General features: G+C 50.0%; 10 protein-coding genes across 10 annotated transcripts; 4 read left to right on the top strand and 6 right to left on the bottom strand.

The window, feature by feature from the left end:
• Positions 1-96: 96 nt before the first annotated feature.
• Positions 97-1,626, bottom strand: BU24DRAFT_462256 (uncharacterized protein; the record flags this gene model as incomplete). The annotated part of the gene is made up of 1 exon (XM_033531981.1): positions 97-1,626. One exon carries the CDS (start codon positions 1,624-1,626, stop codon positions 97-99), a length of 1,530 nt encoding a protein of 509 aa, XP_033384394.1.
• Positions 1,627-1,652: 26 nt separating this feature from the next.
• Positions 1,653-2,291, bottom strand: BU24DRAFT_462255 (PRA1-domain-containing protein; the record flags this gene model as incomplete). Its single annotated transcript, XM_033531980.1, has 1 exon — positions 1,653-2,291. One exon carries the CDS (start codon positions 2,289-2,291, stop codon positions 1,653-1,655), a length of 639 nt encoding a protein of 212 aa, XP_033384393.1.
• A 1,111-nt stretch (positions 2,292-3,402) lies between these two features.
• BU24DRAFT_492216 (uncharacterized protein) lies at positions 3,403-5,307 on the top strand. The gene is made up of 3 exons (XM_033533881.1): positions 3,403-3,709; positions 3,885-4,777; positions 4,829-5,307. Exons 1-3 carry the CDS (start codon positions 3,637-3,639, stop codon positions 5,057-5,059), a joined length of 1,197 nt encoding a protein of 398 aa, XP_033384392.1. The 5' UTR covers positions 3,403-3,636; the 3' UTR covers positions 5,060-5,307.
• Positions 5,308-6,120: 813 nt separating this feature from the next.
• Positions 6,121-9,301, bottom strand: BU24DRAFT_462253 (uncharacterized protein; the record flags this gene model as incomplete). Its single annotated transcript, XM_033531979.1, has 2 exons — positions 6,121-8,911; positions 8,958-9,301. The coding sequence occupies 2 exons, from the start codon at positions 9,299-9,301 to the stop codon at positions 6,121-6,123; spliced, it is 3,135 nt and encodes a 1,044-aa protein (XP_033384391.1).
• A 1,290-nt stretch (positions 9,302-10,591) lies between these two features.
• On the bottom strand, positions 10,592-11,128 carry BU24DRAFT_191927 (uncharacterized protein). Its single transcript, XM_033521716.1, has one exon. The coding sequence runs from the start codon at positions 10,986-10,988 to the stop codon at positions 10,707-10,709; it is 282 nt and encodes a 93-aa protein (XP_033384390.1). The 5' UTR covers positions 10,989-11,128; the 3' UTR covers positions 10,592-10,706.
• BU24DRAFT_191911 (uncharacterized protein) lies at positions 10,677-12,339 on the top strand. The gene is made up of 3 exons (XM_033521715.1): positions 10,677-11,086; positions 11,134-11,377; positions 11,441-12,339. The coding sequence occupies exons 1-3, from the start codon at positions 11,004-11,006 to the stop codon at positions 11,954-11,956; spliced, it is 843 nt and encodes a 280-aa protein (XP_033384389.1). The 5' UTR covers positions 10,677-11,003; the 3' UTR covers positions 11,957-12,339.
• Positions 12,340-12,462: 123 nt separating this feature from the next.
• BU24DRAFT_369989 (2-nitropropane dioxygenase) lies at positions 12,463-14,082 on the top strand. Its single transcript, XM_033524415.1, has 2 exons — positions 12,463-12,803; positions 12,860-14,082. The coding sequence occupies exons 1-2, from the start codon at positions 12,683-12,685 to the stop codon at positions 13,786-13,788; spliced, it is 1,050 nt and encodes a 349-aa protein (XP_033384388.1). The 5' UTR covers positions 12,463-12,682; the 3' UTR covers positions 13,789-14,082.
• A 694-nt stretch (positions 14,083-14,776) lies between these two features.
• On the top strand, positions 14,777-17,539 carry BU24DRAFT_433280 (kinase-like protein; the record flags this gene model as incomplete). The annotated part of the gene is made up of 6 exons (XM_033529962.1): positions 14,777-14,827; positions 14,875-14,906; positions 14,967-15,084; positions 15,138-15,285; positions 15,345-16,262; positions 16,311-17,539. 6 exons carry the CDS (start codon positions 14,777-14,779, stop codon positions 17,537-17,539), a joined length of 2,496 nt encoding a protein of 831 aa, XP_033384387.1.
• Positions 17,540-18,214: 675 nt separating this feature from the next.
• Positions 18,215-19,675, bottom strand: BU24DRAFT_422371 (acetylornithine deacetylase). Its single transcript, XM_033527969.1, has one exon. The coding sequence runs from the start codon at positions 19,573-19,575 to the stop codon at positions 18,367-18,369; it is 1,209 nt and encodes a 402-aa protein (XP_033384386.1). The 5' UTR covers positions 19,576-19,675; the 3' UTR covers positions 18,215-18,366.
• Positions 19,676-20,365: 690 nt separating this feature from the next.
• BU24DRAFT_409202 (amino acid permease) lies at positions 20,366-22,352 on the bottom strand (the record flags this gene model as incomplete). Its single annotated transcript, XM_033525903.1, has 4 exons — positions 20,366-21,518; positions 21,581-21,706; positions 21,783-21,990; positions 22,067-22,352. The coding sequence occupies 4 exons, from the start codon at positions 22,350-22,352 to the stop codon at positions 20,366-20,368; spliced, it is 1,773 nt and encodes a 590-aa protein (XP_033384385.1).
• Between the last annotated feature and the right edge of the window lie 762 nt (positions 22,353-23,114).

Raw genomic sequence — 23,114 nt, 5'->3', positions numbered from 1 at the left:
CCCAAGAGCCTAGCCAAGTACTAGATATATACTCCATCGGAGTACCCATGGAGAAAATTAAACAGACGAAGGTAATACATAGCAGCGGAGCATAAATCAACCTTTTCTTTTAGTTCGACTGGACTTCTTTCTGCGTTCTTCATCCCTGCTACTGCCACCGGTGTGTCCAGGCTTGCCATCGATCCTCGTTGCTCGACCTTTATGACTGCTTGAATCGGGCTTCGGAACCACATCAACCTCGTCATCGCTTTCGCTCAATTGTGGCCTTGTACCCGAGCCTTGGTATGCGATTGCAGGATCAGATTGGCTTCCTGCAAAACCTGGCGACGATCTACTCATGCCCTGAGTCGGAACCGGAACACGGCGTGGCATGCCATTGTTGTATGTTTCGCCAGTACCTGCAACAACACGGCGAGCGTATTGAACTTGGGCTGCCGTAGGTTGCGCTGTTTGTTGAGGGGAAATAGGTTGACCAGGAACATGGTACTTGTAAGGCTGCGTGCTTTGGTGTTGGTATTGAGTCACAGGAAAAGGCACGAGTTTGACAGGATCAGGTGCTGATGACGATTGATCTTGAGCTTTTACTGGTACATTCTGCCGAGGGCCATCTGAAGCAGGATATTGCTGGTAAGAAGGCGGCACTACCTGGTCTCGGGCAGATTGCACAGTAGAGGTTGGTGTGTGGGTATTTCTCTGTGGGGAGCTAGGAAACGTACCAGGCATCTCTCGTGAAGGAGTGAACCTGGAAGAGAATGTCGGAGTTGTGGGAGTGCGAGGCTGTGGAGCGGGTTTCACGGAAGAGCGAGAAGCTGTGTGGGACGAAACACCACCTAACGGCGCAACCGATTTTTGTGCCCTGCGTCCAGTGTAGGAATTGATTGGAGCATACACTTGTTGTCCTCCAGGTCCTGGCACAACGAAGCCAGGTGCTGGCGCAGGGGGTCCTGCTACGTTTGGAACTGATGCAGCAGAAGTTGCATTCGAAGTCGACCGCTTTCGGGCGCTGGGCTTCTCCTTCTTCGGCCGAGGGGCAAAAAGTGAAGCACGCTGTTTTGGTTTTGAAGAGGAACGCACACTTGCTAACCCTGAGCTGTCATTGGAATGATTGGGCAGATCGGCAGATGTACTCATTCCTGCATAGTTGGTAGCGTTTGCTGGTACCTCCGCAGCCGGCTGTGGGCGTTCTGTGGGGTTCTTCGGACGCATAATCTTCGACTGGTAAATCTCAAGCTCTTCTTGGGTCATCTGTACATCAGCCTGACCAGACTTTCTTGCTTGTCGAACCTTCTCTAGAATACCTTGGAAGACATTCTCTTCGTATTCGGCTAGAGACATTGAGACAAGGCCGGCTTCATCGAACGCATCCTCATCCTCTTGATAGGTATAGTCGTCTTCATACACGTGCCCGTTTCTCTGTTCCCAAGCTCTTAAGTCCATGTCACTGAAATAAAGTTCGTCTGGATTAGATGATCTCCCGGGTGAGATCTTATGGAAGCCGGAACCGACGAAAGCGCCGTACTTTTCATCTTCACTATCAAATTCTTGATATCTATGCACATCCTCCATCCCCTCCATGTACCTCCCCACACTCCCCGCTGCCCCTGGTGGTCTTCCCCAAGGGGGCATGGTGTAAGGAGTTCGCGGCCGACCACCTAGACCGCCTCCTCGGAAAAAGCTGACTCGATTGGCTTGTCCATGAACGAGGCATGGCCCAAGATGGTGACGCCCGAGGCTCCGATCAGCCAGAGAGCAGTGGTGAGAGGGGAGGCCAAAAATCCCATGGGAATTGCGACGACAAGAAGAGCGGTATAGAGTTGGGATGTTGTAGCACGCCAGCTGCCAATGACGAGGTCGTTGCCCTCGAGCTTGCCGATACCATACATTCCACCAATGACCAAGAAGATGACGAAAAGAAGCCTCAGATTTGTGAGCAGGCTGTAGATGCTGAGCATGACGAAGACAGCGGCATAGTTGCTAGAGAAGTAGCCAAGGTTGTAGTTGACTCTGCTCTGAACCTCTCCAAAGTTGGCGGGCTTGGAGACGCGCTTGACATCCAGGAACTCGGAGATGGGACGGAGGTTGGCAAAGCGCGAAGAGATGGTCTGGTTGCGCAAGCCGTCGAAGCGACCCGAGAGGTTCATCCTCGAAGTGAGGGCGTCGAGAGGGATTCTGAGACCGGCCATGTTTGTGAAAAAGGGTGTTGGAGGTTGGTGGGAGTTTTGCTGTTGATTGAGATCGATTTCGATAAGGTTTTGTTCCTGTTGTCTGTGTTGTTCTGTGAGGATGGCCATTTTGTCAGTTGGGTTCGATATGTAAGAAGAAATTTGCTGTGTAAAGTAATATGGGAGGTTACGTTGTTGTAGTAGATGTAGTACAATGCTGCCTTGTGAGAGATGTGGCCTTGATGGCGGAGGTGAGGAAGCGGACGGGGTATTTTAAGGGAAACAAATTATCTTACAATGATCGCAGGAGCAGTTTGGAGGCAACGCGGAGACAGTGATGTTACGGTCGTAAGGTGGAAGGCGGAGTAATGCGACGAGAGTTTTGCGTACGTGTACTGGAGATGGATGGAGGGTGAGGTTTGAGATTCTTTTGATGAGAGGCTACGCGTGGCGGCGTGGTACGCTACGCTATGGCTACTTCTCCTTTCCGGTACTAACGTAATGAATAATTGATAGGGACGCTATTTTCAGGAGCAACCCGCTTGAACAGGATCTAGTACCAATCAGAGATCAGCAAAAGAAGCCGGCAAGGATGCAGTGCCACATTTTCATATGACAATCTACGGTACCTCGAATTGGATGGCTACTCAGCTCTCTATTTCTGAGGAAGGGAAGGGGAAGGGAGGGCGGAGGTGGAATAGAGGGAGGGAGGAAGTCCGAGAGGGGGAAGGCTTTGGCTGTGGAAAAGGACACGAAGCCCTAAGACGTCCGTATACTCTTACAGCCAGTACGGAGTACCTACCTACGCAGCACACGACCAACACAGTATTAATAGTAGATAGACAGTTGTAGTTACTGTACGAGTCCGACTCGGTATTACTGTTTTCGTATACTAATCGTCCATTCGTCACTCAAAGGGAAGGGCGGGACAATAGAGACTCCGACAACAAAATCGAGGATTGCTCTGCCACTGCCCTTCGTACCATACGACGTATGTACGTACGAAGTCAAAGGAAAAGAAAGAAGCACCTCAGAACGAATCTTCTCACCCTGTCTGAATGAGTGGGAGCAGCCGGCCTTAAGAAAACGTTGTGAAAGCGCACTTGTCAGTCCTGGAGTCCTGGTTGGGTCTTTATTATCGCACTGCATACGGGGTAGTTACGGCATTTGTTCCTAGGTAATACGGAGAATACAATGATTCTAGCCTAGGACTCGAGTAGGGTCCTAAGGTACAGCTACACTCATTACGGTGTACGGAGGAACTGCATACTGTGTATACTTTTACATCGCTCTCCCGTGATTGGTCCATCGCATTTAGTCGCAAGCGGTGTCTCTGCACAACACACGCCCACATCTAAACTAAAGCCAGTCCAACTTTCCTATCATCCTCAAAGGCAGATTCCCGACGAGCATACACGTACTCTACAAAGGCAGGTACTCCTTCGACAATTCGAGTCCATAAATTGTCGGAGCCATGAGGCCCAACGCCTTCATCAGCCTGGTCTTCTGCCTCTTCATTGCTGCCGTCGCCGCCTGGTCTAAAGAAGGTACGTATGCAGACATGCATTCTCCAGTCTCACCAATTCCACACCCAATAGCCCCGTTTGCGGAGTCCTCGATGCGCTGGCAGGATCCATCCCTCTGCACTCCATCGAACCCATTATCCTGTTACAACGCATTCAGCTGGAACACGTTGAGCTAACCATATCCTACCACATGCAGACCACGAAATCTTCCGTCTCCGCGATGAAGTTGTAGCGCACGAGGGCCCCAATGTTACCTTCTACGACCTGCTCGGGGTCAAGCCCTCTGCGTCCCAAGATCAACTGAACAAGGCCTACCGCAAGAAGTCGATTCAATTGCACCCGGACAAAGCTCGCCAGAACTTCATCTCAGGATATGCTCTCAAGAACAAGAAGAAGAAGGGGTCCAAGCCCGGTGTCCACGTCTCCAAGCAGCCCTCCAAGCGTGAGATTGATGCGCACGTCAAGAAAACCACTGCTTCCTACCAGAGGTTGAGCGTGGTGGCCAGCGTTCTGAAGGGCGAATCTCGCGAGAGATACGACTACTTCCTCAAGAATGGCTTCCCCAAGTGGCGAGGCACAGGATACTACTATGCGCGCTTCCGTCCTGGCCTCGGCTCTGTGTTGTTGGGTCTCCTCGTCGTCATGGGCGGTGGCATGCATTACTTTGCCCTGGTGATGGGTTGGAAGCGCCGCCGCGAGTTCGTCGAGAGGTACATCCGTCACGCTCGCAAAACCGCCTGGGGAGATGATACTGGCATTCAGGGTATCCCAGGCACCTCTACGCCACCCGTACAGGTCCCGACTACCCAGACCCCTGAGGATACCGATGGCGAAATGGCTCCCATGAATCGTCGCCAGAAGCGTGCAATGGACAAGGAGAACAAAAAGGACAAGAGGACACAAGCTGCAAGGACCGCACGTCGCTCTGGCATCAGCACTCCGGTCGAGGCAGAACTCACATCTGGTCCACAAGGAGCTAAAAGACGTATTGTTGCAGAGAACGGCAAGGTTCTAGTTGTCGACTCTGTCGGCAATGTCTTCCTTGAGGAAGAGACCGAAGACGGCCAGAAGCAGGAGTTCCTGCTTGATGTAAGCTCATCTGATCTCAACTCACTGATTTCTTGCTAACATGTCCCCTAGCCCGATGAGGAAGCCCACCCTACTATCTTCGACACTCTCCTGTTTAAACTACCCAAGTTCTTTTACAACCAGTCCGTTGGTCGCGTACTTGGCAACAACCGTGCCGTCGAGGAGCCTCTCCTCGAGACGTCTGACCTTCCCGAGGATGAAGCTGCCCTTCAATCTGCCACCGCCATCAACGCAAACGGCGAAAGCCGCAAACGCAAGTCCAAGGCCAAGAACATTAGGTAAAAGTGTTCATTCACAACTTTTCAAGCCTAGTTACGCGTTCGAAGTTTGATACCTCAACGTACGCTTCTCTTTCCAATCCTCGAAAAGTTTGATTTCACAGCGCCAACTTGTAACACCATACATACATAGACCAACGTGGGATGTTTTCTCTCGGTATAGAATACATGAATTTTGACAGAAGAGGCATTCGCCATTCATTACTCGTCTTGTCTGCAAGTTGCCCTAATCCACATGCTGTTATGAACAAGATTGATCATACATATTTCGTGTTCTATTTGTGTGTACTGGAAACCGACCTGTTTATGAATCCATCGGCATCCTTTCGAGCTCACTGAATCTAATCCATCACAGCAAGCAACTAGGAACAGCGAGATTTATATCCAAGACGCTGCAAGGATAGTCCTTCACTCATCGTATGTTGTCTCATAACTTCACATCATCACTGCATCACCAAGCCCGGAACTAATAGATAATATGCATGTATGTACCCCCAAATTTAGTCCGCCCGGAGAATGATCTCGCTCTTCAAGCAGGTCTGAATTGAGTGTTTGGTCACTCCCACGACCCGAATCCAATCCCATCTCTACCCTGCAACCTACCACTTCTTTCGAAGAGGAGCGCGGGTGGTGATGGAGAAAAGGTTCTGGGTGTGTTCGTTTCTTCCGATTTAATCTAGCGCGTTATTTCCCCGAAAGGAACAGACCGTGACAACCACAGAGATGGATGAGTGTTGCACGTCCGTGGATCTGTTCGACTTGCGCTTTTGGGACGTAAAGGAAGTTCGAAGAGATTTGAGGCGCGGAGTGGTTTATATATGATGGAAGGTGAAGGTGAGAGACGGAGCGGAAGAACAAAGCGCCCGTAGGCAACAGAGGCAGGACACGGTGATTGAGAAAGGGCAATGGAAGTCGTCGAAATCGACGGAGGGTCATGCAATTCCTTCTAACTTACCGGGTGATGCCTTTTGCGTATGCAACGCCAGAAATGCTTTGAGTTGAGTATTATACAGGAAAGACGCACATTAAAATGTCGTACAACTAGTCGTACAGTCGTTAGTCGGATTATGCCGTGGCCGCATCTTCTGGCACCTGTTGCTGTTGGGCCATCTCTTCGATCTTCTCGGCCATTCCTAGATCCCTAAGTTCCCAATCGTTATCCTCGTTCACCCAATCTTTCTTCTCTCCAAGAACGGCTATGCTGCTTTCTTGGGCTCGTTTAACAAGGAATTCATCAGCGACCCTCTGGACATCGTGCGCTGCTACGTCTAGTAGGCGCTCACGCCTTGTCTGCAGCATGTCGTCCGTAATACCGGACAGGAACAAACGCATACCCTCTTGGCTCACTGTTTGAGGCGCATCATAGCCTTGGAAGACACTCAGCTTGGCTTCTTCGAGGTCTTGCGCCGTCCAGGTACGGTCACGAGCCCATTCTCCTGCTTCACTCATGACCTTCATCGTATTCTGTGGGTTCGGGTCGCGGTAGCTGTACATGCCAAACAACCCTCCGAGAGAGCGAGAGTATGCACCACCGCCATAAGCACCTCCCTTTTCACGGATCTCATGATGAAGATGCTTGTGAGTCAAGAGCTGCGAGAGAATCTCGAGAGGAGCGCCCTGGGCATCTACGTACGGCACTGTCGGAACGGCACGACCAGAGTAGTAAACCTGATACGGGAGGGGGAAGAATGACTTCGAGTTCCTGGGGTATTGAGCCTGTGGTGTGGACGCTGGCACAGGCACATCCGAAGGCAGGCGGTCCAGGAAACGGCGAAGGGCTTCTTGGTTCTCGGTGGAGCTTTCACTGCCGCAAGTTAGAGCGACTCGAAGCCTGTTGCCATTGGCAATTGTGAAAGCCTGGATGGTTTTGAGTTTCTTTATAACGTCACTTAATGAGTCTGTAGGAGGCCGCGAGGCAAGGCTTGTGGTCAATTTGATCTGGGTCAATCCTGCAGTCTGTTCGATCAATCGGCCAACAGGAGACAATCCTGCCTCGGCATACATGCGGGCGAATGAATGTCCAGATTCAGCAATTGAGTTGATTGCACCACTCGCAGAGCTCTGGAGTAGTTCGCGAATCTTCTTTTCCGCTTCCGGGCCATCAAAATCCGTCTCCAGGATGATGGTACGCAATAGCTCGTACATGGCCGGAACATTGCGATCAAGTGCGAATCCTGAGAAGGACAACCCTTCGGAGTAATCGGTCAACGATAACGGAGATGATGATGAGTGATATCCGACACTGATGCCACCAGTCTTCAATTTGATCATCTCCTCTAGTTGCTCCATCGTCTTGTTTCGAGTTCCTAGGCGCATGATCGCACTTGTGAATAATGGGATTAATTCACGTAGCTCATCCGGTAGATCTTTGAGGGCGTGAACAGCCCGGAAATAGGTAAGTCCATTCGTAGGGGCCTCTCGCCACTGTACCTTAACGTCTCCAAGGTTGCTATGTCGAAGGGGCTTTCGCTCCTTTTCTCGAGGAATATCGGTAACATGAACTGTGGGAAGGCAACTCAAGTCCTGATTTCTGGCATTTTCTTGAACTTCCAGTAGTTCCAGTTCGCGTTTCTCTAGATACTCCTGTGCCTCTTTCTCACTTGGGAATTGCTTTGTCGTCTCTGAGATCTTCTCCGCGAGTCTTTTGTTTTCCTCATCAGTCAATTCTTGGCTGTAGGTTCCCGAGGGCTCCATGGTGAAGGTCAAGGTATTGTCGTTCAAAAGGTATTTGTCCAGGAGACTCTCGAGGAAATCGCCCTGTGCATACCTTTCTTGAAAAGCATTCACCGTATCTTGCCAAGCGAGAGCCTCCATAGGATCCACGCCATTAAACCAACCCGGCTTGAGCCTCTGCATGATGCCCATACCAAAATGTGCCGTTTTATGTTTAAGGGAAAGTTCCAGTTGGTGTAGAATTCCGTCGACTTTGATCTTTTCAAAACCATTCTTTCTAGCTTCTAGAAAGGTTGTAGCGATCGCTTCCCTAACCTTCGGGAGATCCTCCTCTTTCACGGCATTCAAGCCAACAGAAAATACGCCGACCTTTCCAGCACTATCATATCCCGTATTTGGACTAAAATCGGCGCCTAATCCGGATTCGATCAAGTTGCGGTAGAGCGGCGAACCATATCCATCTAGTAATAGATTGCTCAAGATTCCCAGTGAGAAATTCTCTACTACGTCTGCAGTATCACCCATAAGCCAGGTCACCGAAGTTTTGTGTTGCCTGTCGGCTGGCACAAGTGGATCCAACGGCCCTGGAACGGTTACGTGTTTTGGGCTGTCCAAAGTGATAGGGGTCTTAACATCATCATCAACCTGGATTCTGTCGAAGCGAGCTAAGCGTGCGTCGATTTCTTTCAAGTGTTCCCTCAACGGCATGTTTCCGTAAGTCAAGATCTTCGAGTTACTGGGATGATAGTGATCACCATGAAATTTCCTGAGTTGCTCCCAGGTAAGGTCGGTGATTTTTTGAGGGTCACCACCTGAATTGTTGATGGCTGGGAACAGGTGATCTTGGAATCGAATATAGAAGAGATAACTTGCGTCCGACATTTGGCCCTTCATCTCGTTGTAAACAACACCCTTAAACACCAAACGCTTTGCCTCTTCCGAATCTTCTGACTGCGCAGCTAGGGGATTCTCAGGTCCTATGCGCCAGCCCTCCTGGGTAAAATCATTCTCTTGCAGCAAGGGATTCAGTGTAGCATCCATGTATACAGAAAGAAGGTTTTTGAAATCCTGTGCGTTGGTAGTGGCGAACGGATAGGTCGTGTGATCGGACGAGGTAAAGGCGTTCATAAAGTTGGAAAGGGACCGTGGTAGCATCTTGAAGAAGGGGTCACGAACCGGATATCTACAGCTTGTCAGCTCGTGAGGCCCACATGTTGAAAGCAACTTACTTTTCGCTGCCACACAGTGTGGTATGTTCCAAGATATGCGGCACACCGGTATCATCTGGAGGATTGGTCTTGAACCCGATGGAGAACACATTGTTCGAGTCATCTCGAGCTATATGAAGATACTCCGCACCCGTCTTGTCGTGTTGCAGCTGCAAGGCTGTCAATTCAAGTTCGGGTACCTGTTTGACTCGTTTAAGTGTGAACCCGTGGATTTGCTCTCCTTCCTTCGGAAAGCTCGAGAGATCGGCGACAGCAGCGAAGCCACGACGGTTGATAGAGGTACCCAGCCTTAAGGAGGGAAGAGCGCGGCGCGCTGAAGCCTGCCATCGAGTCGAGCGCAGCATGATGGCCGTTGTTCGTCAGTGTTCGTACGATGAAGAAAGGAAAGGAAATTCTCCAATGACGCGCCTGCCATCTGATGTTCCGAGTAAAGCCCACGCTAATTGGCTGTGGTAATCTATTGTATCCTTTCGGTCTAGTCCTGATTACTAACGTTCATACGCTCCCACATATATAGATGTTTACAGATTGTGTACAAATAGGAAATACAATGATATGGAGGGAGTACATATGTATATTGGCATATGGGGGTTTCTTTGGGATCTTTCTATATTTTGTGTTCTGTGATAGTAATTGTGCCACAAGCTCGTGGTAATGTTGGTTCCTTTACCTCAGGACTCTCTGTAATTGACGTTAGCCGGGCGAAGAATACTTGACGGAACCACCCAGTCTCTGCTCCCCTCCCTAACTCGATACTCACACTGCTCGCCGTTACCGTCGTCCACCCCCCCACGCCCATATTCCTCGACCTGGTAATATCCATAGATACGACTCACGACATAGTTCTACTCCAGCTGTTATTGTTACCAAGCTTGGCAGTGCGCTGCTGCCAAACACCCGAGCGAGCGCCTCCAGCATTGCGTACGGATCAACCATAAACGCCTTTTTACGACCATTACCCTTGTCTTGAATCAAGATACACATTCGGTCCATGTGAAAGTAGCAGCTGGAGTACCTATACGCAACGGTGACGAGGCGGGAGGCCCTTGAGGAGACGTCACGAGGACTCTCGTGCCTGAAGCCAGACTTGAGTCAAACCAATCTATGGCAACAGTAGCGCACCACAAATACGCAGATACTATTTCTCCTCGAGCGAATGCTAGTCGTAGCATGGAAACGAGCCGAAGCGCGTCAACGTCAACATCCGTACCCATGGCTCCCGCGCAGCATGCTCCCGCATCAACGAAGAAAGGGAAGGCCAAAAAGGCGGCCGACCCCTCCGAACAGCAAAAGCAAATACAGGCGAAGATTGCACAGCTCGAGCTGGATGCAGCCGGAGACAAGGAACAAGAGCTTGAAATAGGTGGGTGATTTTCTACGATTTTCCCCATTCGGAATATGTGCACCAGGGCGGGCGGAGGATGCGTCTGGCTGAACACATCCTATGAAGGATACGCTGCCTTTCCAATGACTTGCTTGAGTTGGGTACTATGCCCATTGGTTATTTCTACCTTCCGTTGCACAACCATAACTGTTATGACATGTGTTTTTCGAGCTACACGGGCGATAGCTTGAACACTTTCTGCAGACTCTTTCATACCTTTCTCTGTCGAGCCAAGTTCTGAACTTAACTAATTGTGAATAGAGCGAGAAGTCAAGAAAGCTAACCGCGAACTGTCATCTCTCCTATCGAATATGGAAACCCCAATGAACCGTTTGGACGCTTTGCAGAAGAAGTACACGGAGCTCTTACAAGACATGAAGCGTACTGAGCGCGATCATCAGAAGGCCAAAAAGCGTGGTGATCAGCTTCAGAAAGAGAAGGATACGCAAAGAACTGAGCTGACAAGGGTCACCGCTATGAAGGATAAACTTGAGAAGATTTCTCGAGATTTCACCAAGGAGAACAAGCGACTTAAGGTACGCACGCAAAATTATTTTGCCGACCAACGTATCGGGAGCTGACACTACGTGTAGGACGAGCTTCAAAACCTCAAGGCAGCAGAGTCTAGTGCCCGAGAGGAACTTCATGACCGTCTTGAACGTATGGTCACAGATGTTGAAGATTGCGTTACTGCTCAAAATTTACCCGAGCAACAGCCTCCCATCGACATGGAATTGGATGAATTGTACGATATCTTCCTAATAAGTGGTCACACATGCTGAGCATCTCTAGATTCCGTCAAAAGTTTAAGTCGTTCATCGATCAATACGAATTGCGCGAACTACAATTCCACTCTCTCCTCAGGACCAAGGAACTCGAAATACAATATCAAATGGCACGCTTAGAGCAGCAACGAAAACAACAAGAGGTGGAGTCATCCAAGTCCCATCAGTTGACAAAACAGGTGTCGACCTTCTCTCAAACCGAAACTGAACTTCGCACTCAATTGAATATTTATGTGGAAAAGTTCAAGCAGGTATGTCATGTTGGACAAAAGAACAACCGTGACGGCATTTTGGTTAAGTCTGACTAGATGCAGGTGGAAGAAACATTGAACAACTCCAATGACCTGTTCTTGACATTTCGAAAAGAGATGGAGGAGATGTCCAAGAAGACAAAGCGCCTCGAGAAAGAAAACCAGACACTCACCCGGAACAAGGAGATTACCAACCGCAACATAGGCGAGATGGTTGAAGAACGTCAAAAGATGCAGGACTCCTTAAGTCGCAAGGATAAAGAACTCGAGGATCAGCGGAAGAAGATAGTAAGACTCGAAACGCTATGTCGAGGTATGCAGGCTCAGGGCCGTGGTCAAGTACCAATGAGTGAACTGGAAGAAGATGAGGAGGTGACAGAGAGCGAGTACGATTATGAAGATGACGATGAGGACGACGATGAGGGTAGTGCGGATTATGATGACGACACGGAGGAAGATCTGGAGCCTGTACCAGAACGCCGACCTTTTGGGCCTGTTCCACCACCGCCTCCGCCACCTCAAAATGTCCCAAACCGCCAAGTCAACGGACACAGGCAAACTAACGGTGTCAAACGTTAAAAAATGCCTGGAGTAGCCATATCCTATTCTTGCATCCTTGAAGGACAACAGCATTAGTTTTTCTGCAATGCATCTTTGCTTGACGGTCTTGTACTTTTATGCCCATAACAGTGTATTCGGGAGGGTTTCAAGGCTGTTTTAAGGCTGTTTTCTGGCTACAGTATACTCTTAAGCAGAACATTAGGTATAGGAGACATCATACTAGCAAGTGGACAGCCCGACGTGCCAACCCTCTGTACCCTGTTGGTTCTGAACCCTCAACTTGTGTAATGATGTAACCTGTGGAATGGAATTAGGAGATGTAAGGCACTCTAGAGGGGAATGATTCCAGGTCTGGGCTCTTGCATGCACAAACCCATCATCTTTATCAATTATTTCGGAACATCCTCTCTCTCGATACTACTGACTCTGAAGCATCGAGCCTTACCCTGCCATATTAGATCATGTGATTGACGTTCGAGTCAACAAGTTCGGGTTGAACCTCGGCTTGTCTTCCCCGCGGGGATCTTGGATAACATTCAGGAGCTGTACCCCCCGGCATCTCTCAGTCACCGGTACTTAATGGTAAATCTTCCTGCCTTGAACATGTATATCTTATATCTCGCAGCCTCTGGTCTGAGGTCTCGTTCCCATAGCAGAATTGTCCACGACATTGATTGAGCTCTAGGAACGACATCCATTACTTCGTGTCTTTTGTTCACCACACGCACCCTTGCACCTGTCATTATGTCGCCGCCTACGCTCTCGACGCCGCTCTCGCAGCTGCTGGGGATACAATATCCTATCATCCTCGCTGGTATGGCACGCACATCTGGCGGACCCCTCGCCGCCGCGGTGTCAAACGCAGGTTAGTGTCGAATGTTCTCGGAGTCGTTGTTACAGGGGGTTGACAATCGTGCATAGGAGGACTTGGTGTTATTGGTGGACTTGGCTATACACCTGAACAGCTTCAATCCATCATCGACGAGCTCAAGGCCAATCTCCGCGACAAGAACCTTCCTTTTGGAGTTGACCTCGCACTGCCACAAGTAGGGGGGTCCGCGCGAAAGACTAACCACGATTACACCCACGGGCAATTGGACGAACTGATAGAAGTAACAATCAAGAACGGGGCAAAGCTATTCGTCAGTGCTGTCGGTGTGCCTCCGGCGCATACGATCAAGCGACTTCATGAGGCTGGAATACTCATTATGAATATGGTGGGCGCACCCAAACACGCCATAAAAGCACTAGATGCCGGAGTCGACATTGTTTGCGCCCAAGGTGGTGAGGGTGGTGGACACACAGGAGATATCGCCAACAGCATTCTCATTCCCGCCGTAGTGGATGTAGCAAGGCGATATAAGAGTCCACTCACGGGACAGCCAGCCATGGTCGTTGCAGCAGGAGGAATCTACAATGGACGAAGTTTGGCAAGCAGTTTGATGCAAGGAGCACAAGGTGTATGGGTCGGTACAAGATTTGTTGCCAGTACTGAGGCTGGATGCTCCCAGATGCACAAGGAGAATGTTGTCTCCGCAACTTTCACAGACACCGGACGCACTTTGGTCGTTAGTGGCCGACCATTACGGGTCAAGTTCAACGATTATGTCAAGGAATGGGAGTCGCGGCCGCAAGATATCAAGAAGCTCTGTGATAGCGGAGTTGTGCCATTAGCAAAAGACATGGACGATGGAAAAGATGTGGACATACCATTTTTGATGGGCCAGGTATCGGGCGTTATCCAAGATATTAAACCGGCGAAGGAAATCGTGGACGATATGGTACAGGAAGCGGTCGATATGCTGAAAATTGGTCAAACATATATCTCTGGACCGAGTAGCAAGTTGTAGAGGAGCAGCATGGATGGTCGGTTTACCTTCTATTGAGAAAAGCGATAGGAAGAGATGATATGCATGCAAGCGATTTTAGCCATATATGGATATGTTGCGTCATCTGGAGCTATGAGTTCAAGGTACAATCCCGCATGTACAATAGTAACGTAGTACATACGTTGAGTACAGGCATGTGTTGTGATGGTAATACTACAGAGTACAGACTCACGTGTGAGCAGTGTGCAAACATCACAGGGGCTCCGGTGGTGCAAAAGGACATTTAGGTCTTGAGAATATGAATTAATTGACTTGAACGGCACGGTGCTTATCGTGAAGTCTATACTGGGTAAATACGTACATAGACTGGGAACCTTTCTCTACATCACATATATAATTGAAGACTTGTGCAGTAGTAAAATGGGAAATAGCAGTGGCCACTAAGCAAATACCGACAATTACCACCCCCAGGCATGGAGCCTCCTATAGATAGATATAAATAACTAACATATTAATCATCATAATAACTACATGTAGTTGCCTATTGCCGTACTTACTGTGTAGGTACTTAGGTAGTAGATAGGCTACTAATGTACAGTAATACCAAATATAACCAAACCGCCGGATGATCGCCGCTGGGATCGGACTGAACTAATCCCATTATTCCCAACCAACACGACAACTCTAGAGGACCCAAGCTCGCTCAGGAGAGTGCCGGATGATTCTCCTCCGCTTTTCGCATTCCCTATCCTACCCTAAGCTATCATCATTATCACGATCACGATCAAAGTCACGACTATCCACGAGCAGCAGCAAGCATATTACTGTGTTTTGTAACTGTTCCTTGCACTAGGCCTCTTTCCCCATTCTACGCGACCATTGCCCCCCAACGCTCTGGCTCACTTGGCTTGTGCGGGCCCCCGTCGGCTTGTTGTCAAGTGCCTCTCCAATAATTCACATTCATTCATGACGCTTCGCCGGACAACAGACATCTGGAGCGGCGCAATCCATGCAGTCGAATCTGAGGGCTCAGGCTGAATTGCAGGCCCAGAGAAAGAAGGTATATCTCTCGGCAACCCCTGTCCGACGCTATCACTGACAACGAAGCAGCTCGCAAACTCATACAAACAACTCCTCGAGTGAGCACCCCAGCCTTGCCACAACCCTTCCTCCGCACCACTAACACACGGCGCGCACAGTGAATTCTCCGCGAGTGATCTGAAGACGGTTGGCAGCTACAGCCTTGGGCGACTTATAGGAAAGGGAAGCTTTGGAAAGGTGTACCTCGCGTCTCACAAGCTCACCAATGGCTCGAAGGTACCATGTGAACAAGTCTACCCCAGGCCCTGACTGTGTTGACCATACGACAGGTTGTGCTCAAATCCGCGAAGAAAGACGACACAAACTTGGCTCGCGAGATACATCACCATCGGCAGTTCCTTCATCCGCATATAGCACGATTATATGAGGTTATTGTCACGGAGACGTTGGTTTGGTTAGTGCTGGAATACTGTCCAGGTATGGCTGAGCAAAAATCAATACGCTATAAAGTCTGGTGCCTCTAATACACAACGCAGGCGATGAATTGTATAACTATCTCCTCAAGAAGGGTGCAATCGAGCCAGCCAAGGTCCAGAAGATCTTCACCCAGCTCGTCGGCGCCGTCTCCTACGTCCATAATAAATCGTGTGTGCATCGCGACTTGAAACTCGAAAACATCCTCTTGGATAAACATGAGAACGTGAAGTTGGTGGATTTTGGATTTACAAGGGAGTACGAGGGAAAGTCCAATTATCTCCAAACATGGTGTGGTACGGTGTGCTACAGTGCGCCCGAGATGCTAAAGGGGGAGAAGTATGCAGGTGAGAAGGTGGACGTCTGGAGTCTGGGAATCATTCTTTATGCGCTATTGACCGGCGAGTTGCCATTTGATGATGACGATGAGACGGTTACGAAGATGAAGATCCTCAAGGAAGAACCAAACTACCCGGACAACTTTCCGCCTCAAGCAAAGGAACTATGTCAATCTCTACTGTCGAAACGACCGATCTTACGACCCACCCTTGCCGATATTCTTCAAAACCCTTGGCTAGCAGAGCATGCACCGCGCCAACAGGAGATACTCAAGTTGCAACAACCTGCCCCGTTCACAACAGATCTGGAGAAGGAGGTTTTGCAGCGGATGCGTGCCTCAGGCGTTGATATTGACATGGTTATTGAGAATGTACTTGCGCAGCGGTGCGATGCTCTTGCTGGGTGGTGGGCATTATTGCTTGAGAAAGAAGAACGAAAGGCAAGACGCAGGGAGCGAAAACGCAAAGAGAGAGAAGCAGAAGCAAAGAGCCTACGGCGCCTGAGTGCCGCAAGTAGTCGATTGGACAAGCTTGCGCCGACTATACGAGAAACCGACGAAGAAGGTCTTCCCTCCCCATCGCTGATGCTTGGTGAGCCACCAAAGGGCCGCGGTAGGGCTCTAAAGCGGACAAGTCTACATGGTGAGAGTGCTCGAAATGTCTCATTCGATTTCATACTGATTGAAGCAGGCGGTCCTTCTGATCTTCCACAGTTACCGGAGTCTGGATTGACACCAGAGCCAGACGCCGATAGGCCTCCGCCACCCATCGAGAAAGATTATGTGCGTAGCTCAGGATCCTCCTCTCGTCCGCCACTACCGCCTAAGGAACTCGATAGGCGGAGATCAAGGGGCAGCATGTTGCAAGTTGTAGCTACAAATCCCGATCTGCTTCATCCGAACGGTTTCGTTCCAAAGCGCCGCCGAAGATATCAGCAACCATTTATCAATCAGCTCACATCTCTGAGGAACTGGATCAAAGAAACATCGAAAAGAGCACGATCACCAAACTCCAAAGCAAGTAGCGCCAAATCTCCGACCCTAACCCCAAGTAAATCGCCTGAATCCAGAGCTAGACGCTCGAGTAATGCGAATCGAAATTCTACTATTCAGGCGCATCCAAATATCATTCCCTCCACCCACGTTCCTGCTCGGCCTGGAATTTCAAGTCATGGATCAGGGAAGCGGCCTTCGGTTTCACCGGCACCATTGACACCTCGAGGTTCCTATCGGCGATCATCTGGCGGTCTCCGCGGTCGAAAATCGACCTCATCATCAGTATCTTCTATACGATCCATGCCTCACCACCATCACTCGCATTCCAAAGCATCCTCGACATCGTCAGCTTCTATAACCTCGCCCACAGTATCTATCTCCGGTCACAAAACGAAATCGCCTCACTCCTCAGTCAAGGTCCTCCCCGCCACCCCTACCGGATCGTCATTTCCCACCAATATTCGACTTGTGCGGGCACCCCTGAGTGAAGGAGGTGCCGCATTCGGCGCTGCGCCACCTTCCTCCCCTGGCCTTATCTTCGCAAAACGTAAACGTAGTCCTTTCAAGGGGCCCATGTTAACTCTCGGCCATGGCAGTCCAGCGGCAGGAAGAATGAGGAATGAAGGAAACTCGAGAAGTACAAGCATCCAGGGAAGGAAAAGTGGCGAGTTTCTCGGTATCACTGAAGAAGACGAAGAGGAAGAGGAAGACATTGAGGAGGTTGAAGAATTTGGGCCGCTTATGAAAGATGGAGAGTTCGAAGAAATCATCCAGACGTCCACAATTTCGGAAAAGCTAGTGGCACCAGAGCCACTCATGGAAGAAGACGACGACTATGACGGCAAAGACGGATCCATCGCGGTACTTGGAGGAAATGATGAAGGAAAGACAAAAGAAAAAGTGGAAGATCCAAAAGTGGCATAAACAAGAGGATTTGTTCCCAAAAGAGAAGGAGAGGGAGATCTCCGACAGGTAGTTTGGAGGTGCTTGTGTTGCGAAAGATCTTCGGCCATTTTCTTTGCGTGTTTCGAGCATATGAAGCGTACGTGTTCAGTGTCTTAATTGACTTTGTGCGATTGGATTCCCGCGCCCCTTTTTTTTGGTTGTCTTCTCTTTCTTCTTTTATTCTTCTTGCATGCTTTTACCTTTCTCTTCCGGAATATTGGACCTCAACATAGACTTGTTTCCTTGCGTAGTTTCTTTTGTCTACTTTTCCTTTCCTAACTTTCCCTTGCACCTTGCTGAAGGGCACTGGAATTTAATCTTCTAATGATGGCTTGACGAAGGGTTCGAAGCACGAAAAGGGTGACTGGACTATATGAGAAGATTGAAGAGGGTCTTTAGGGAGAAGGAAAAGATAACCACCTTTCGATGTACATTCTTGGTTATATTTCGTTATTGGAGCTGTTGAACATCAACGATCTGAGCACATGAGCACAAAAGTGGCTGGTAAAGAGGACGCAATCTTCAGTAAAAAGAGATCATAATGCTACAAAAATTGCATTTCACTTCGTCCCTCACGCCTGAGGTCTGGTCTGGAGTGTTAACACTGCGCTCATAGGCGTATACATTGCTCACTAGTGAATGTCATGCCATGGTCATGAAGTTTATGGTTGGATTGACTACTGTCTACTGCAATATCGTACAGTCTGATGAATGATCCTCAGTATGTAGGCTATATCCTTTATATGTTCATAGTATCTCATGGCAAAAGATGCCTTCATGGTGAGTTTTCTCAACCCAACCGTCCATCACATCTCGATCCTCTCAGCCTCCTGATGATCAACCCTAGTAGCTGCGATGATCAATCTCCTATAGTCCAGCACAGCCTGTTCAAGTTCCTTCCTCTTCAAGGCCTCATGGTCGGAGTGCGCGACGAATATGCTACCAGGGCCAAATAGGTACCTCTTCTCGACGCCATGCAAGTGTGGAACATCAGTGCCGTAGTTCACAGTAAACTTCTCAAACCCGTCAATGTCGCAATCAATGTCCACGGGGCCATAGCCGCCGGCAACCGTCCAGTCGAACTCGATCTTTGCGCCTAGCTCCTCTGCCTTCTTTTTGACGTCGGCAACCGCGCCGTAGACAAGGCGCTTGATGACGTCCGGATCGCCTGCTGCTATCCTGACGGTGACGCTCGCCTCCGCCGCCTCTGCGACCACATTTCCAGCCACACCGCCGACAATCTTGCCGAAGTTCATCGTCGAATTGCCGTACTTGCGGCTCCAGGGCAGACCCCCAGTATCCCTCAGGATCAACAGCTTCCCCAGCGCCTCAAGCAGGACGTCGTTCGCGGACACACCCAGCCAAGGGTAGCCGCTGTGCGCAGCCCTGCCGGTGACCTTGATGTTGAACCCCACTATGCCCTTATGTCCACAGACCAGCTTCGCCTCCGTCGGCTCGCCGAAGACGACAATCTCATAGTCGCCAGGGCGGTCCTCCCATGAGGAGAAGAGACGCATGCCGTCGCCACCTTGCTCCTCGCCGACGACAAACAGTAGCGATATGTCGTCAATCAGACCCTCCCTCAACCCCTCTGCAGCGATGATCTGCGCGGCGACGCTACCCTTCGCATCCACGCTGCCTCGCCCACCGATTACGTCCTTCTCTTCATCGTAGTAGTATGGCCAGTACGGCGGGACGGTGTCGATGTGCGAGCTTACTAGGATGGAGGTGTGTCGCTTCGATTTCGAACTGTACGCGAAGACGTTGGTCCGGTTCGGCGATACGTGCTGCTGTTCCACGGTCCAGTCCTTGGAGCGCAGATAAGACGTCAGCCAATCGCTGACGTTGCCTTCGTTCTGCGATATCGACTCTATCTCGACGAGCTGGCGGTGCAGTGTGAGGAGGGCGTGAGACTCGGTTTCGGTGAGCAAGCTCGGGGTGGAAGATGCTTGTGCGCCTGCATTGCGGAAGACTGCCGCGGCGGACAGCGCGAGTAGAGGGAGAGAGCGAAACATGGTGTAGGAAGTGGTTTGAAACACCACTTCGTGCTTTCAATTGAGTTTCGCGTTGTTTGTTGGGTTGTCGATTCTATGCGAGCTGCATCGATACTTGTAGCTCTAGAAGCTTTGAACCTCGGACAGGGTCCCGAGCTCCCCACAGCCTGACGTGATGCCAAGTACCACTGTTCGACGACAAATCCGCGGGGTGAACGGTTGGAAGTGTACATGCTCATTGATAGTATTAGCACTGGAGATACGGGGTATATCTTGATCCAAATAGTTTTAAGGTTTTCAATTTTAGTTTCCTAAATAGAGAAATGGTATGCCCAGTGCGGATCTCTTCTCTACATGAATTTATGTTCAGATATTCTACTAGTTATAGCAAATATGTACAATTACATTGGTAGGTAGTCCGCCTTTCATCCAACGCAGCATATATGCCTCCAGCATCTCCTTCCATATACATTAAGGAAAATCACCTTCAAAGTCTATCTTCTTCTATTCGATATTCCGCACTAAGATCAATATCGATGGAAAGCTGTTGTAGGGAACCTAATTCTGCACACCTGCAGGGCTGCGCAGTTGCTCCAACGCAGGCAGACAACTGCCGCCTAGTATCATATACAAAAATAAAATAAAAGAAATATACTCGTAAATACAGCATATAAGATATGCTTAGCTTCAATCCCAAATACAAAAAGATATTCCGCGCTGATAAGGTATCATGATAAACGCTCAGGTACTCGCTGACAACACGAATAGATGTTTTAGATAAATGACAAGGAGATAGGTCCTGCGAGTTCGATCAACAGAAGAATTTATAGACTTTCTTCCATTTGGGCCACTGCTTTCGTTCTTCGCGCTCCTCTTCGATTAGTTCTTCGATGTTGAGTTCGCGAATACCGGTGTGGAGGTCCATATTGTACGACCGTATAATAGGTGTGCGGAACCAGATCTTGTATGGGATATAGAATGCCATAGTGACTGGCAGGGCAAGGTAATTGGTGAAGAATCCTGAAACGAGCTGGCGCGTTGTTAGAGACTCATAATCGATGGGCAGAATAGACACCCAGAACTGGGCAACAAGGACCAGCATGTTGAAGATGAAGCCGATCCAGGAGCCGATGACGCCAGGTTGTGAGCGGAACGCGAGTTCATCAAGAGTATGGCCTTGGACGTTCCAGCCTTTGCGAAATCGGATGTGAGCCAAGCAGATGGATGCCCAGGTAAAGACGGCGGAGAGTGATGATAAAGCTAGAAGCCAGTCAAAGGCATCCTTCTGTTTATCAGGGTCGCCAGCGAGAAAAGCCAGCAGACCGAGGGCTGCGGCAACACCAATGGCCACGAGCGGACGACCTTGTCTATCGATATAGGCCAAGATTGGTGGTGCCTGGTGTTGTTCTGCTAGAGCAGCGAGCGTACGGCTGGAGCCATAGACCGCAGAATTGCCAACTGAGAGAACAGCGATCATGATGACGGCGTTGAACACGGAGGGTAAACCTTCGATTCCTGCGTTGGAAATGGCGATGACGAATGGAGAGGCGACAATATCGGCATCATTCTCGCCATTCAGGAGACGATCATCGTTGTAGGGTACGAGCAGGCCGACCAGTGTCAAGGACACAATATAGAAGAGTGTAATTCGCCAGAAGACCTGTTTCACGGCAGTGGGGAGCGACTTCCGAGGGTTGGCGGTTTCGGCAGCAGCAAGCCCAACCAGCTCTGTTCCAGAGAAGGCGAAAGCAGCATTGACGAAAACACTACATAGGCCCTTGAAGCCGTTGTTGAAGGAACCTGGGTCGCGCCAAAACTTGCCACCAATGTAGCCACCCTCGGGGCCGCCGCCAACATTGAGAATGACTCCAAGGATAATAAAGCCTATCACGGCGGTCACCTTAATTATGGCGAAGACGAATTCGGCCTCGCCGTAACCTTTGACACCGAACAGATTGATGATACTGTAGGAGTACTGTTAGCATCTCTTGCGTGAATATTGGTCTCGGTTTGACTAGTAACATACACAATCAGAACTAAGAAGAGCGCCACGAAGGCATTGTTGCTGACGTGTCCGTGATTCCAGTATTCAATGGTGTAAGTCGCAGCGACAATCTCGAGAGGTAGTACGACGAGCCACTGTAAAGCATAACTAGAGAAAGTGGTTAGTTTGGCAGTTGGTGGCGACGCAAGGACCCGAGGGTCTGGAAACGGATGTATAAACTCACTTCCAACCCATCGCGAACCCCCAAGCTGGGTCGAGAAAGCGAGTGGAATACGCCGAAAAGGAACCTGCAACGGGGAATATCACAGCCATTTCGCCCAGAGCGTGGACAGTGCAGTACATCATGATACCAACCAACGAGTAGGCTATCAAGAGACTTGCAGGGCCACCGTTGGCTAGTGCATTGCCCGATCCGACGAAGAGACCAGTACCTAGAAATGCAAAGTCAGACAACGAACCATCGAAGTTCAGCCATTAAATCGACTGCGCTAGAAAGAAAGGACGTACCTATGGAACCTCCGATGGCAATCATCTGCAAATGCCTACCCTTGAGCCTGCGCGCGAGTGGTGAGTTCGCCGTATTCTGGGCAGCGCTCTCGACATCGAATACTTTGCCATCCGCTCCCAGGGCTCCCTTGGGCATCATGGACTGATTTTGATCTCGCTTGAAACTCTCCATAACCCTTCTACCAATGCCATCTCGGTGCGAAGAGGCCTCAGCATAGTACTCGGAGCCTTGGGAATTCCTCCCAAAGCTCTTCTCGGTACCGAATTCATTCTCGTCAAAGGGCATCCTGGCAAATGGACCTGTGGAATTTGCGTACGAGGCCGACGTTGAAGCGGCAGTCGAGGGCCGGCGGTCAGAAGGTGCCGCAGCACTTCGTGCAGGGCGCGTGTCGTGATCCAGAGCGAAGGAGTGTGCAATCAAAGGGGGAGAGAGGTAGAAGAGGAAGATTGAAACACTTGTTGGAGGGAGATGGTGAGAAAGTGAGAAACGGGTGACGAAAAGAGTAGTGGTTCACGCGGTGACTGGGGATTGACTATAGGTATAGGCAGGTCCCCGCGAGTGCAGGGCCCAGGCCTCTTAAGGCAGGCTGCTGAGATGGAGGACAGCGACGGGGTAGTGGACGAACTACCTCTATGCTGGACAGTGCCGTACAGTAGGGAGGAAAGAATACAATAATACCAATGATTAGGGCCGACAGGTGAAGCGCATGGCATGGGTACCAGGGGGAGGGGAGGGTCCGGTTCCAGAGGGCTGGGGAAGAGACTCGGAGGGACTCGTACTTTGTACACTGTGAAGGGAAAGGGAAAGGAAGGGAAAGATAATCAATGGAACAATAATGGAAGAGGCGCCCGGTGACGGAGCGAAAAGTAGACTAGGGTGTAGGACGTATCAACGGCGCGGCGGCGCAGGAGATTTGAAGCTAGGTATTGATACTAACTATCGCTCTAACGGCGGCGAAGCGTTGGGGTAAATTAGTTCTTGGTTCCTGAGGTGTTTGTTCGCCGTTCGTTCATTCGTTCGTTCGCACTTGGTGGGTTGAGTGCGTAT

This window comes from Aaosphaeria arxii, assembly GCF_010015735.1.
Source record: "Aaosphaeria arxii CBS 175.79 unplaced genomic scaffold BU24scaffold_4, whole genome shotgun sequence".
Lineage (NCBI taxonomy): Eukaryota > Fungi > Ascomycota > Dothideomycetes > Pleosporales > Aaosphaeria > Aaosphaeria arxii.
Note: the sequence above shows the minus strand (reverse complement) of the source record. Positions and strands in the feature narration are given on the sequence as shown.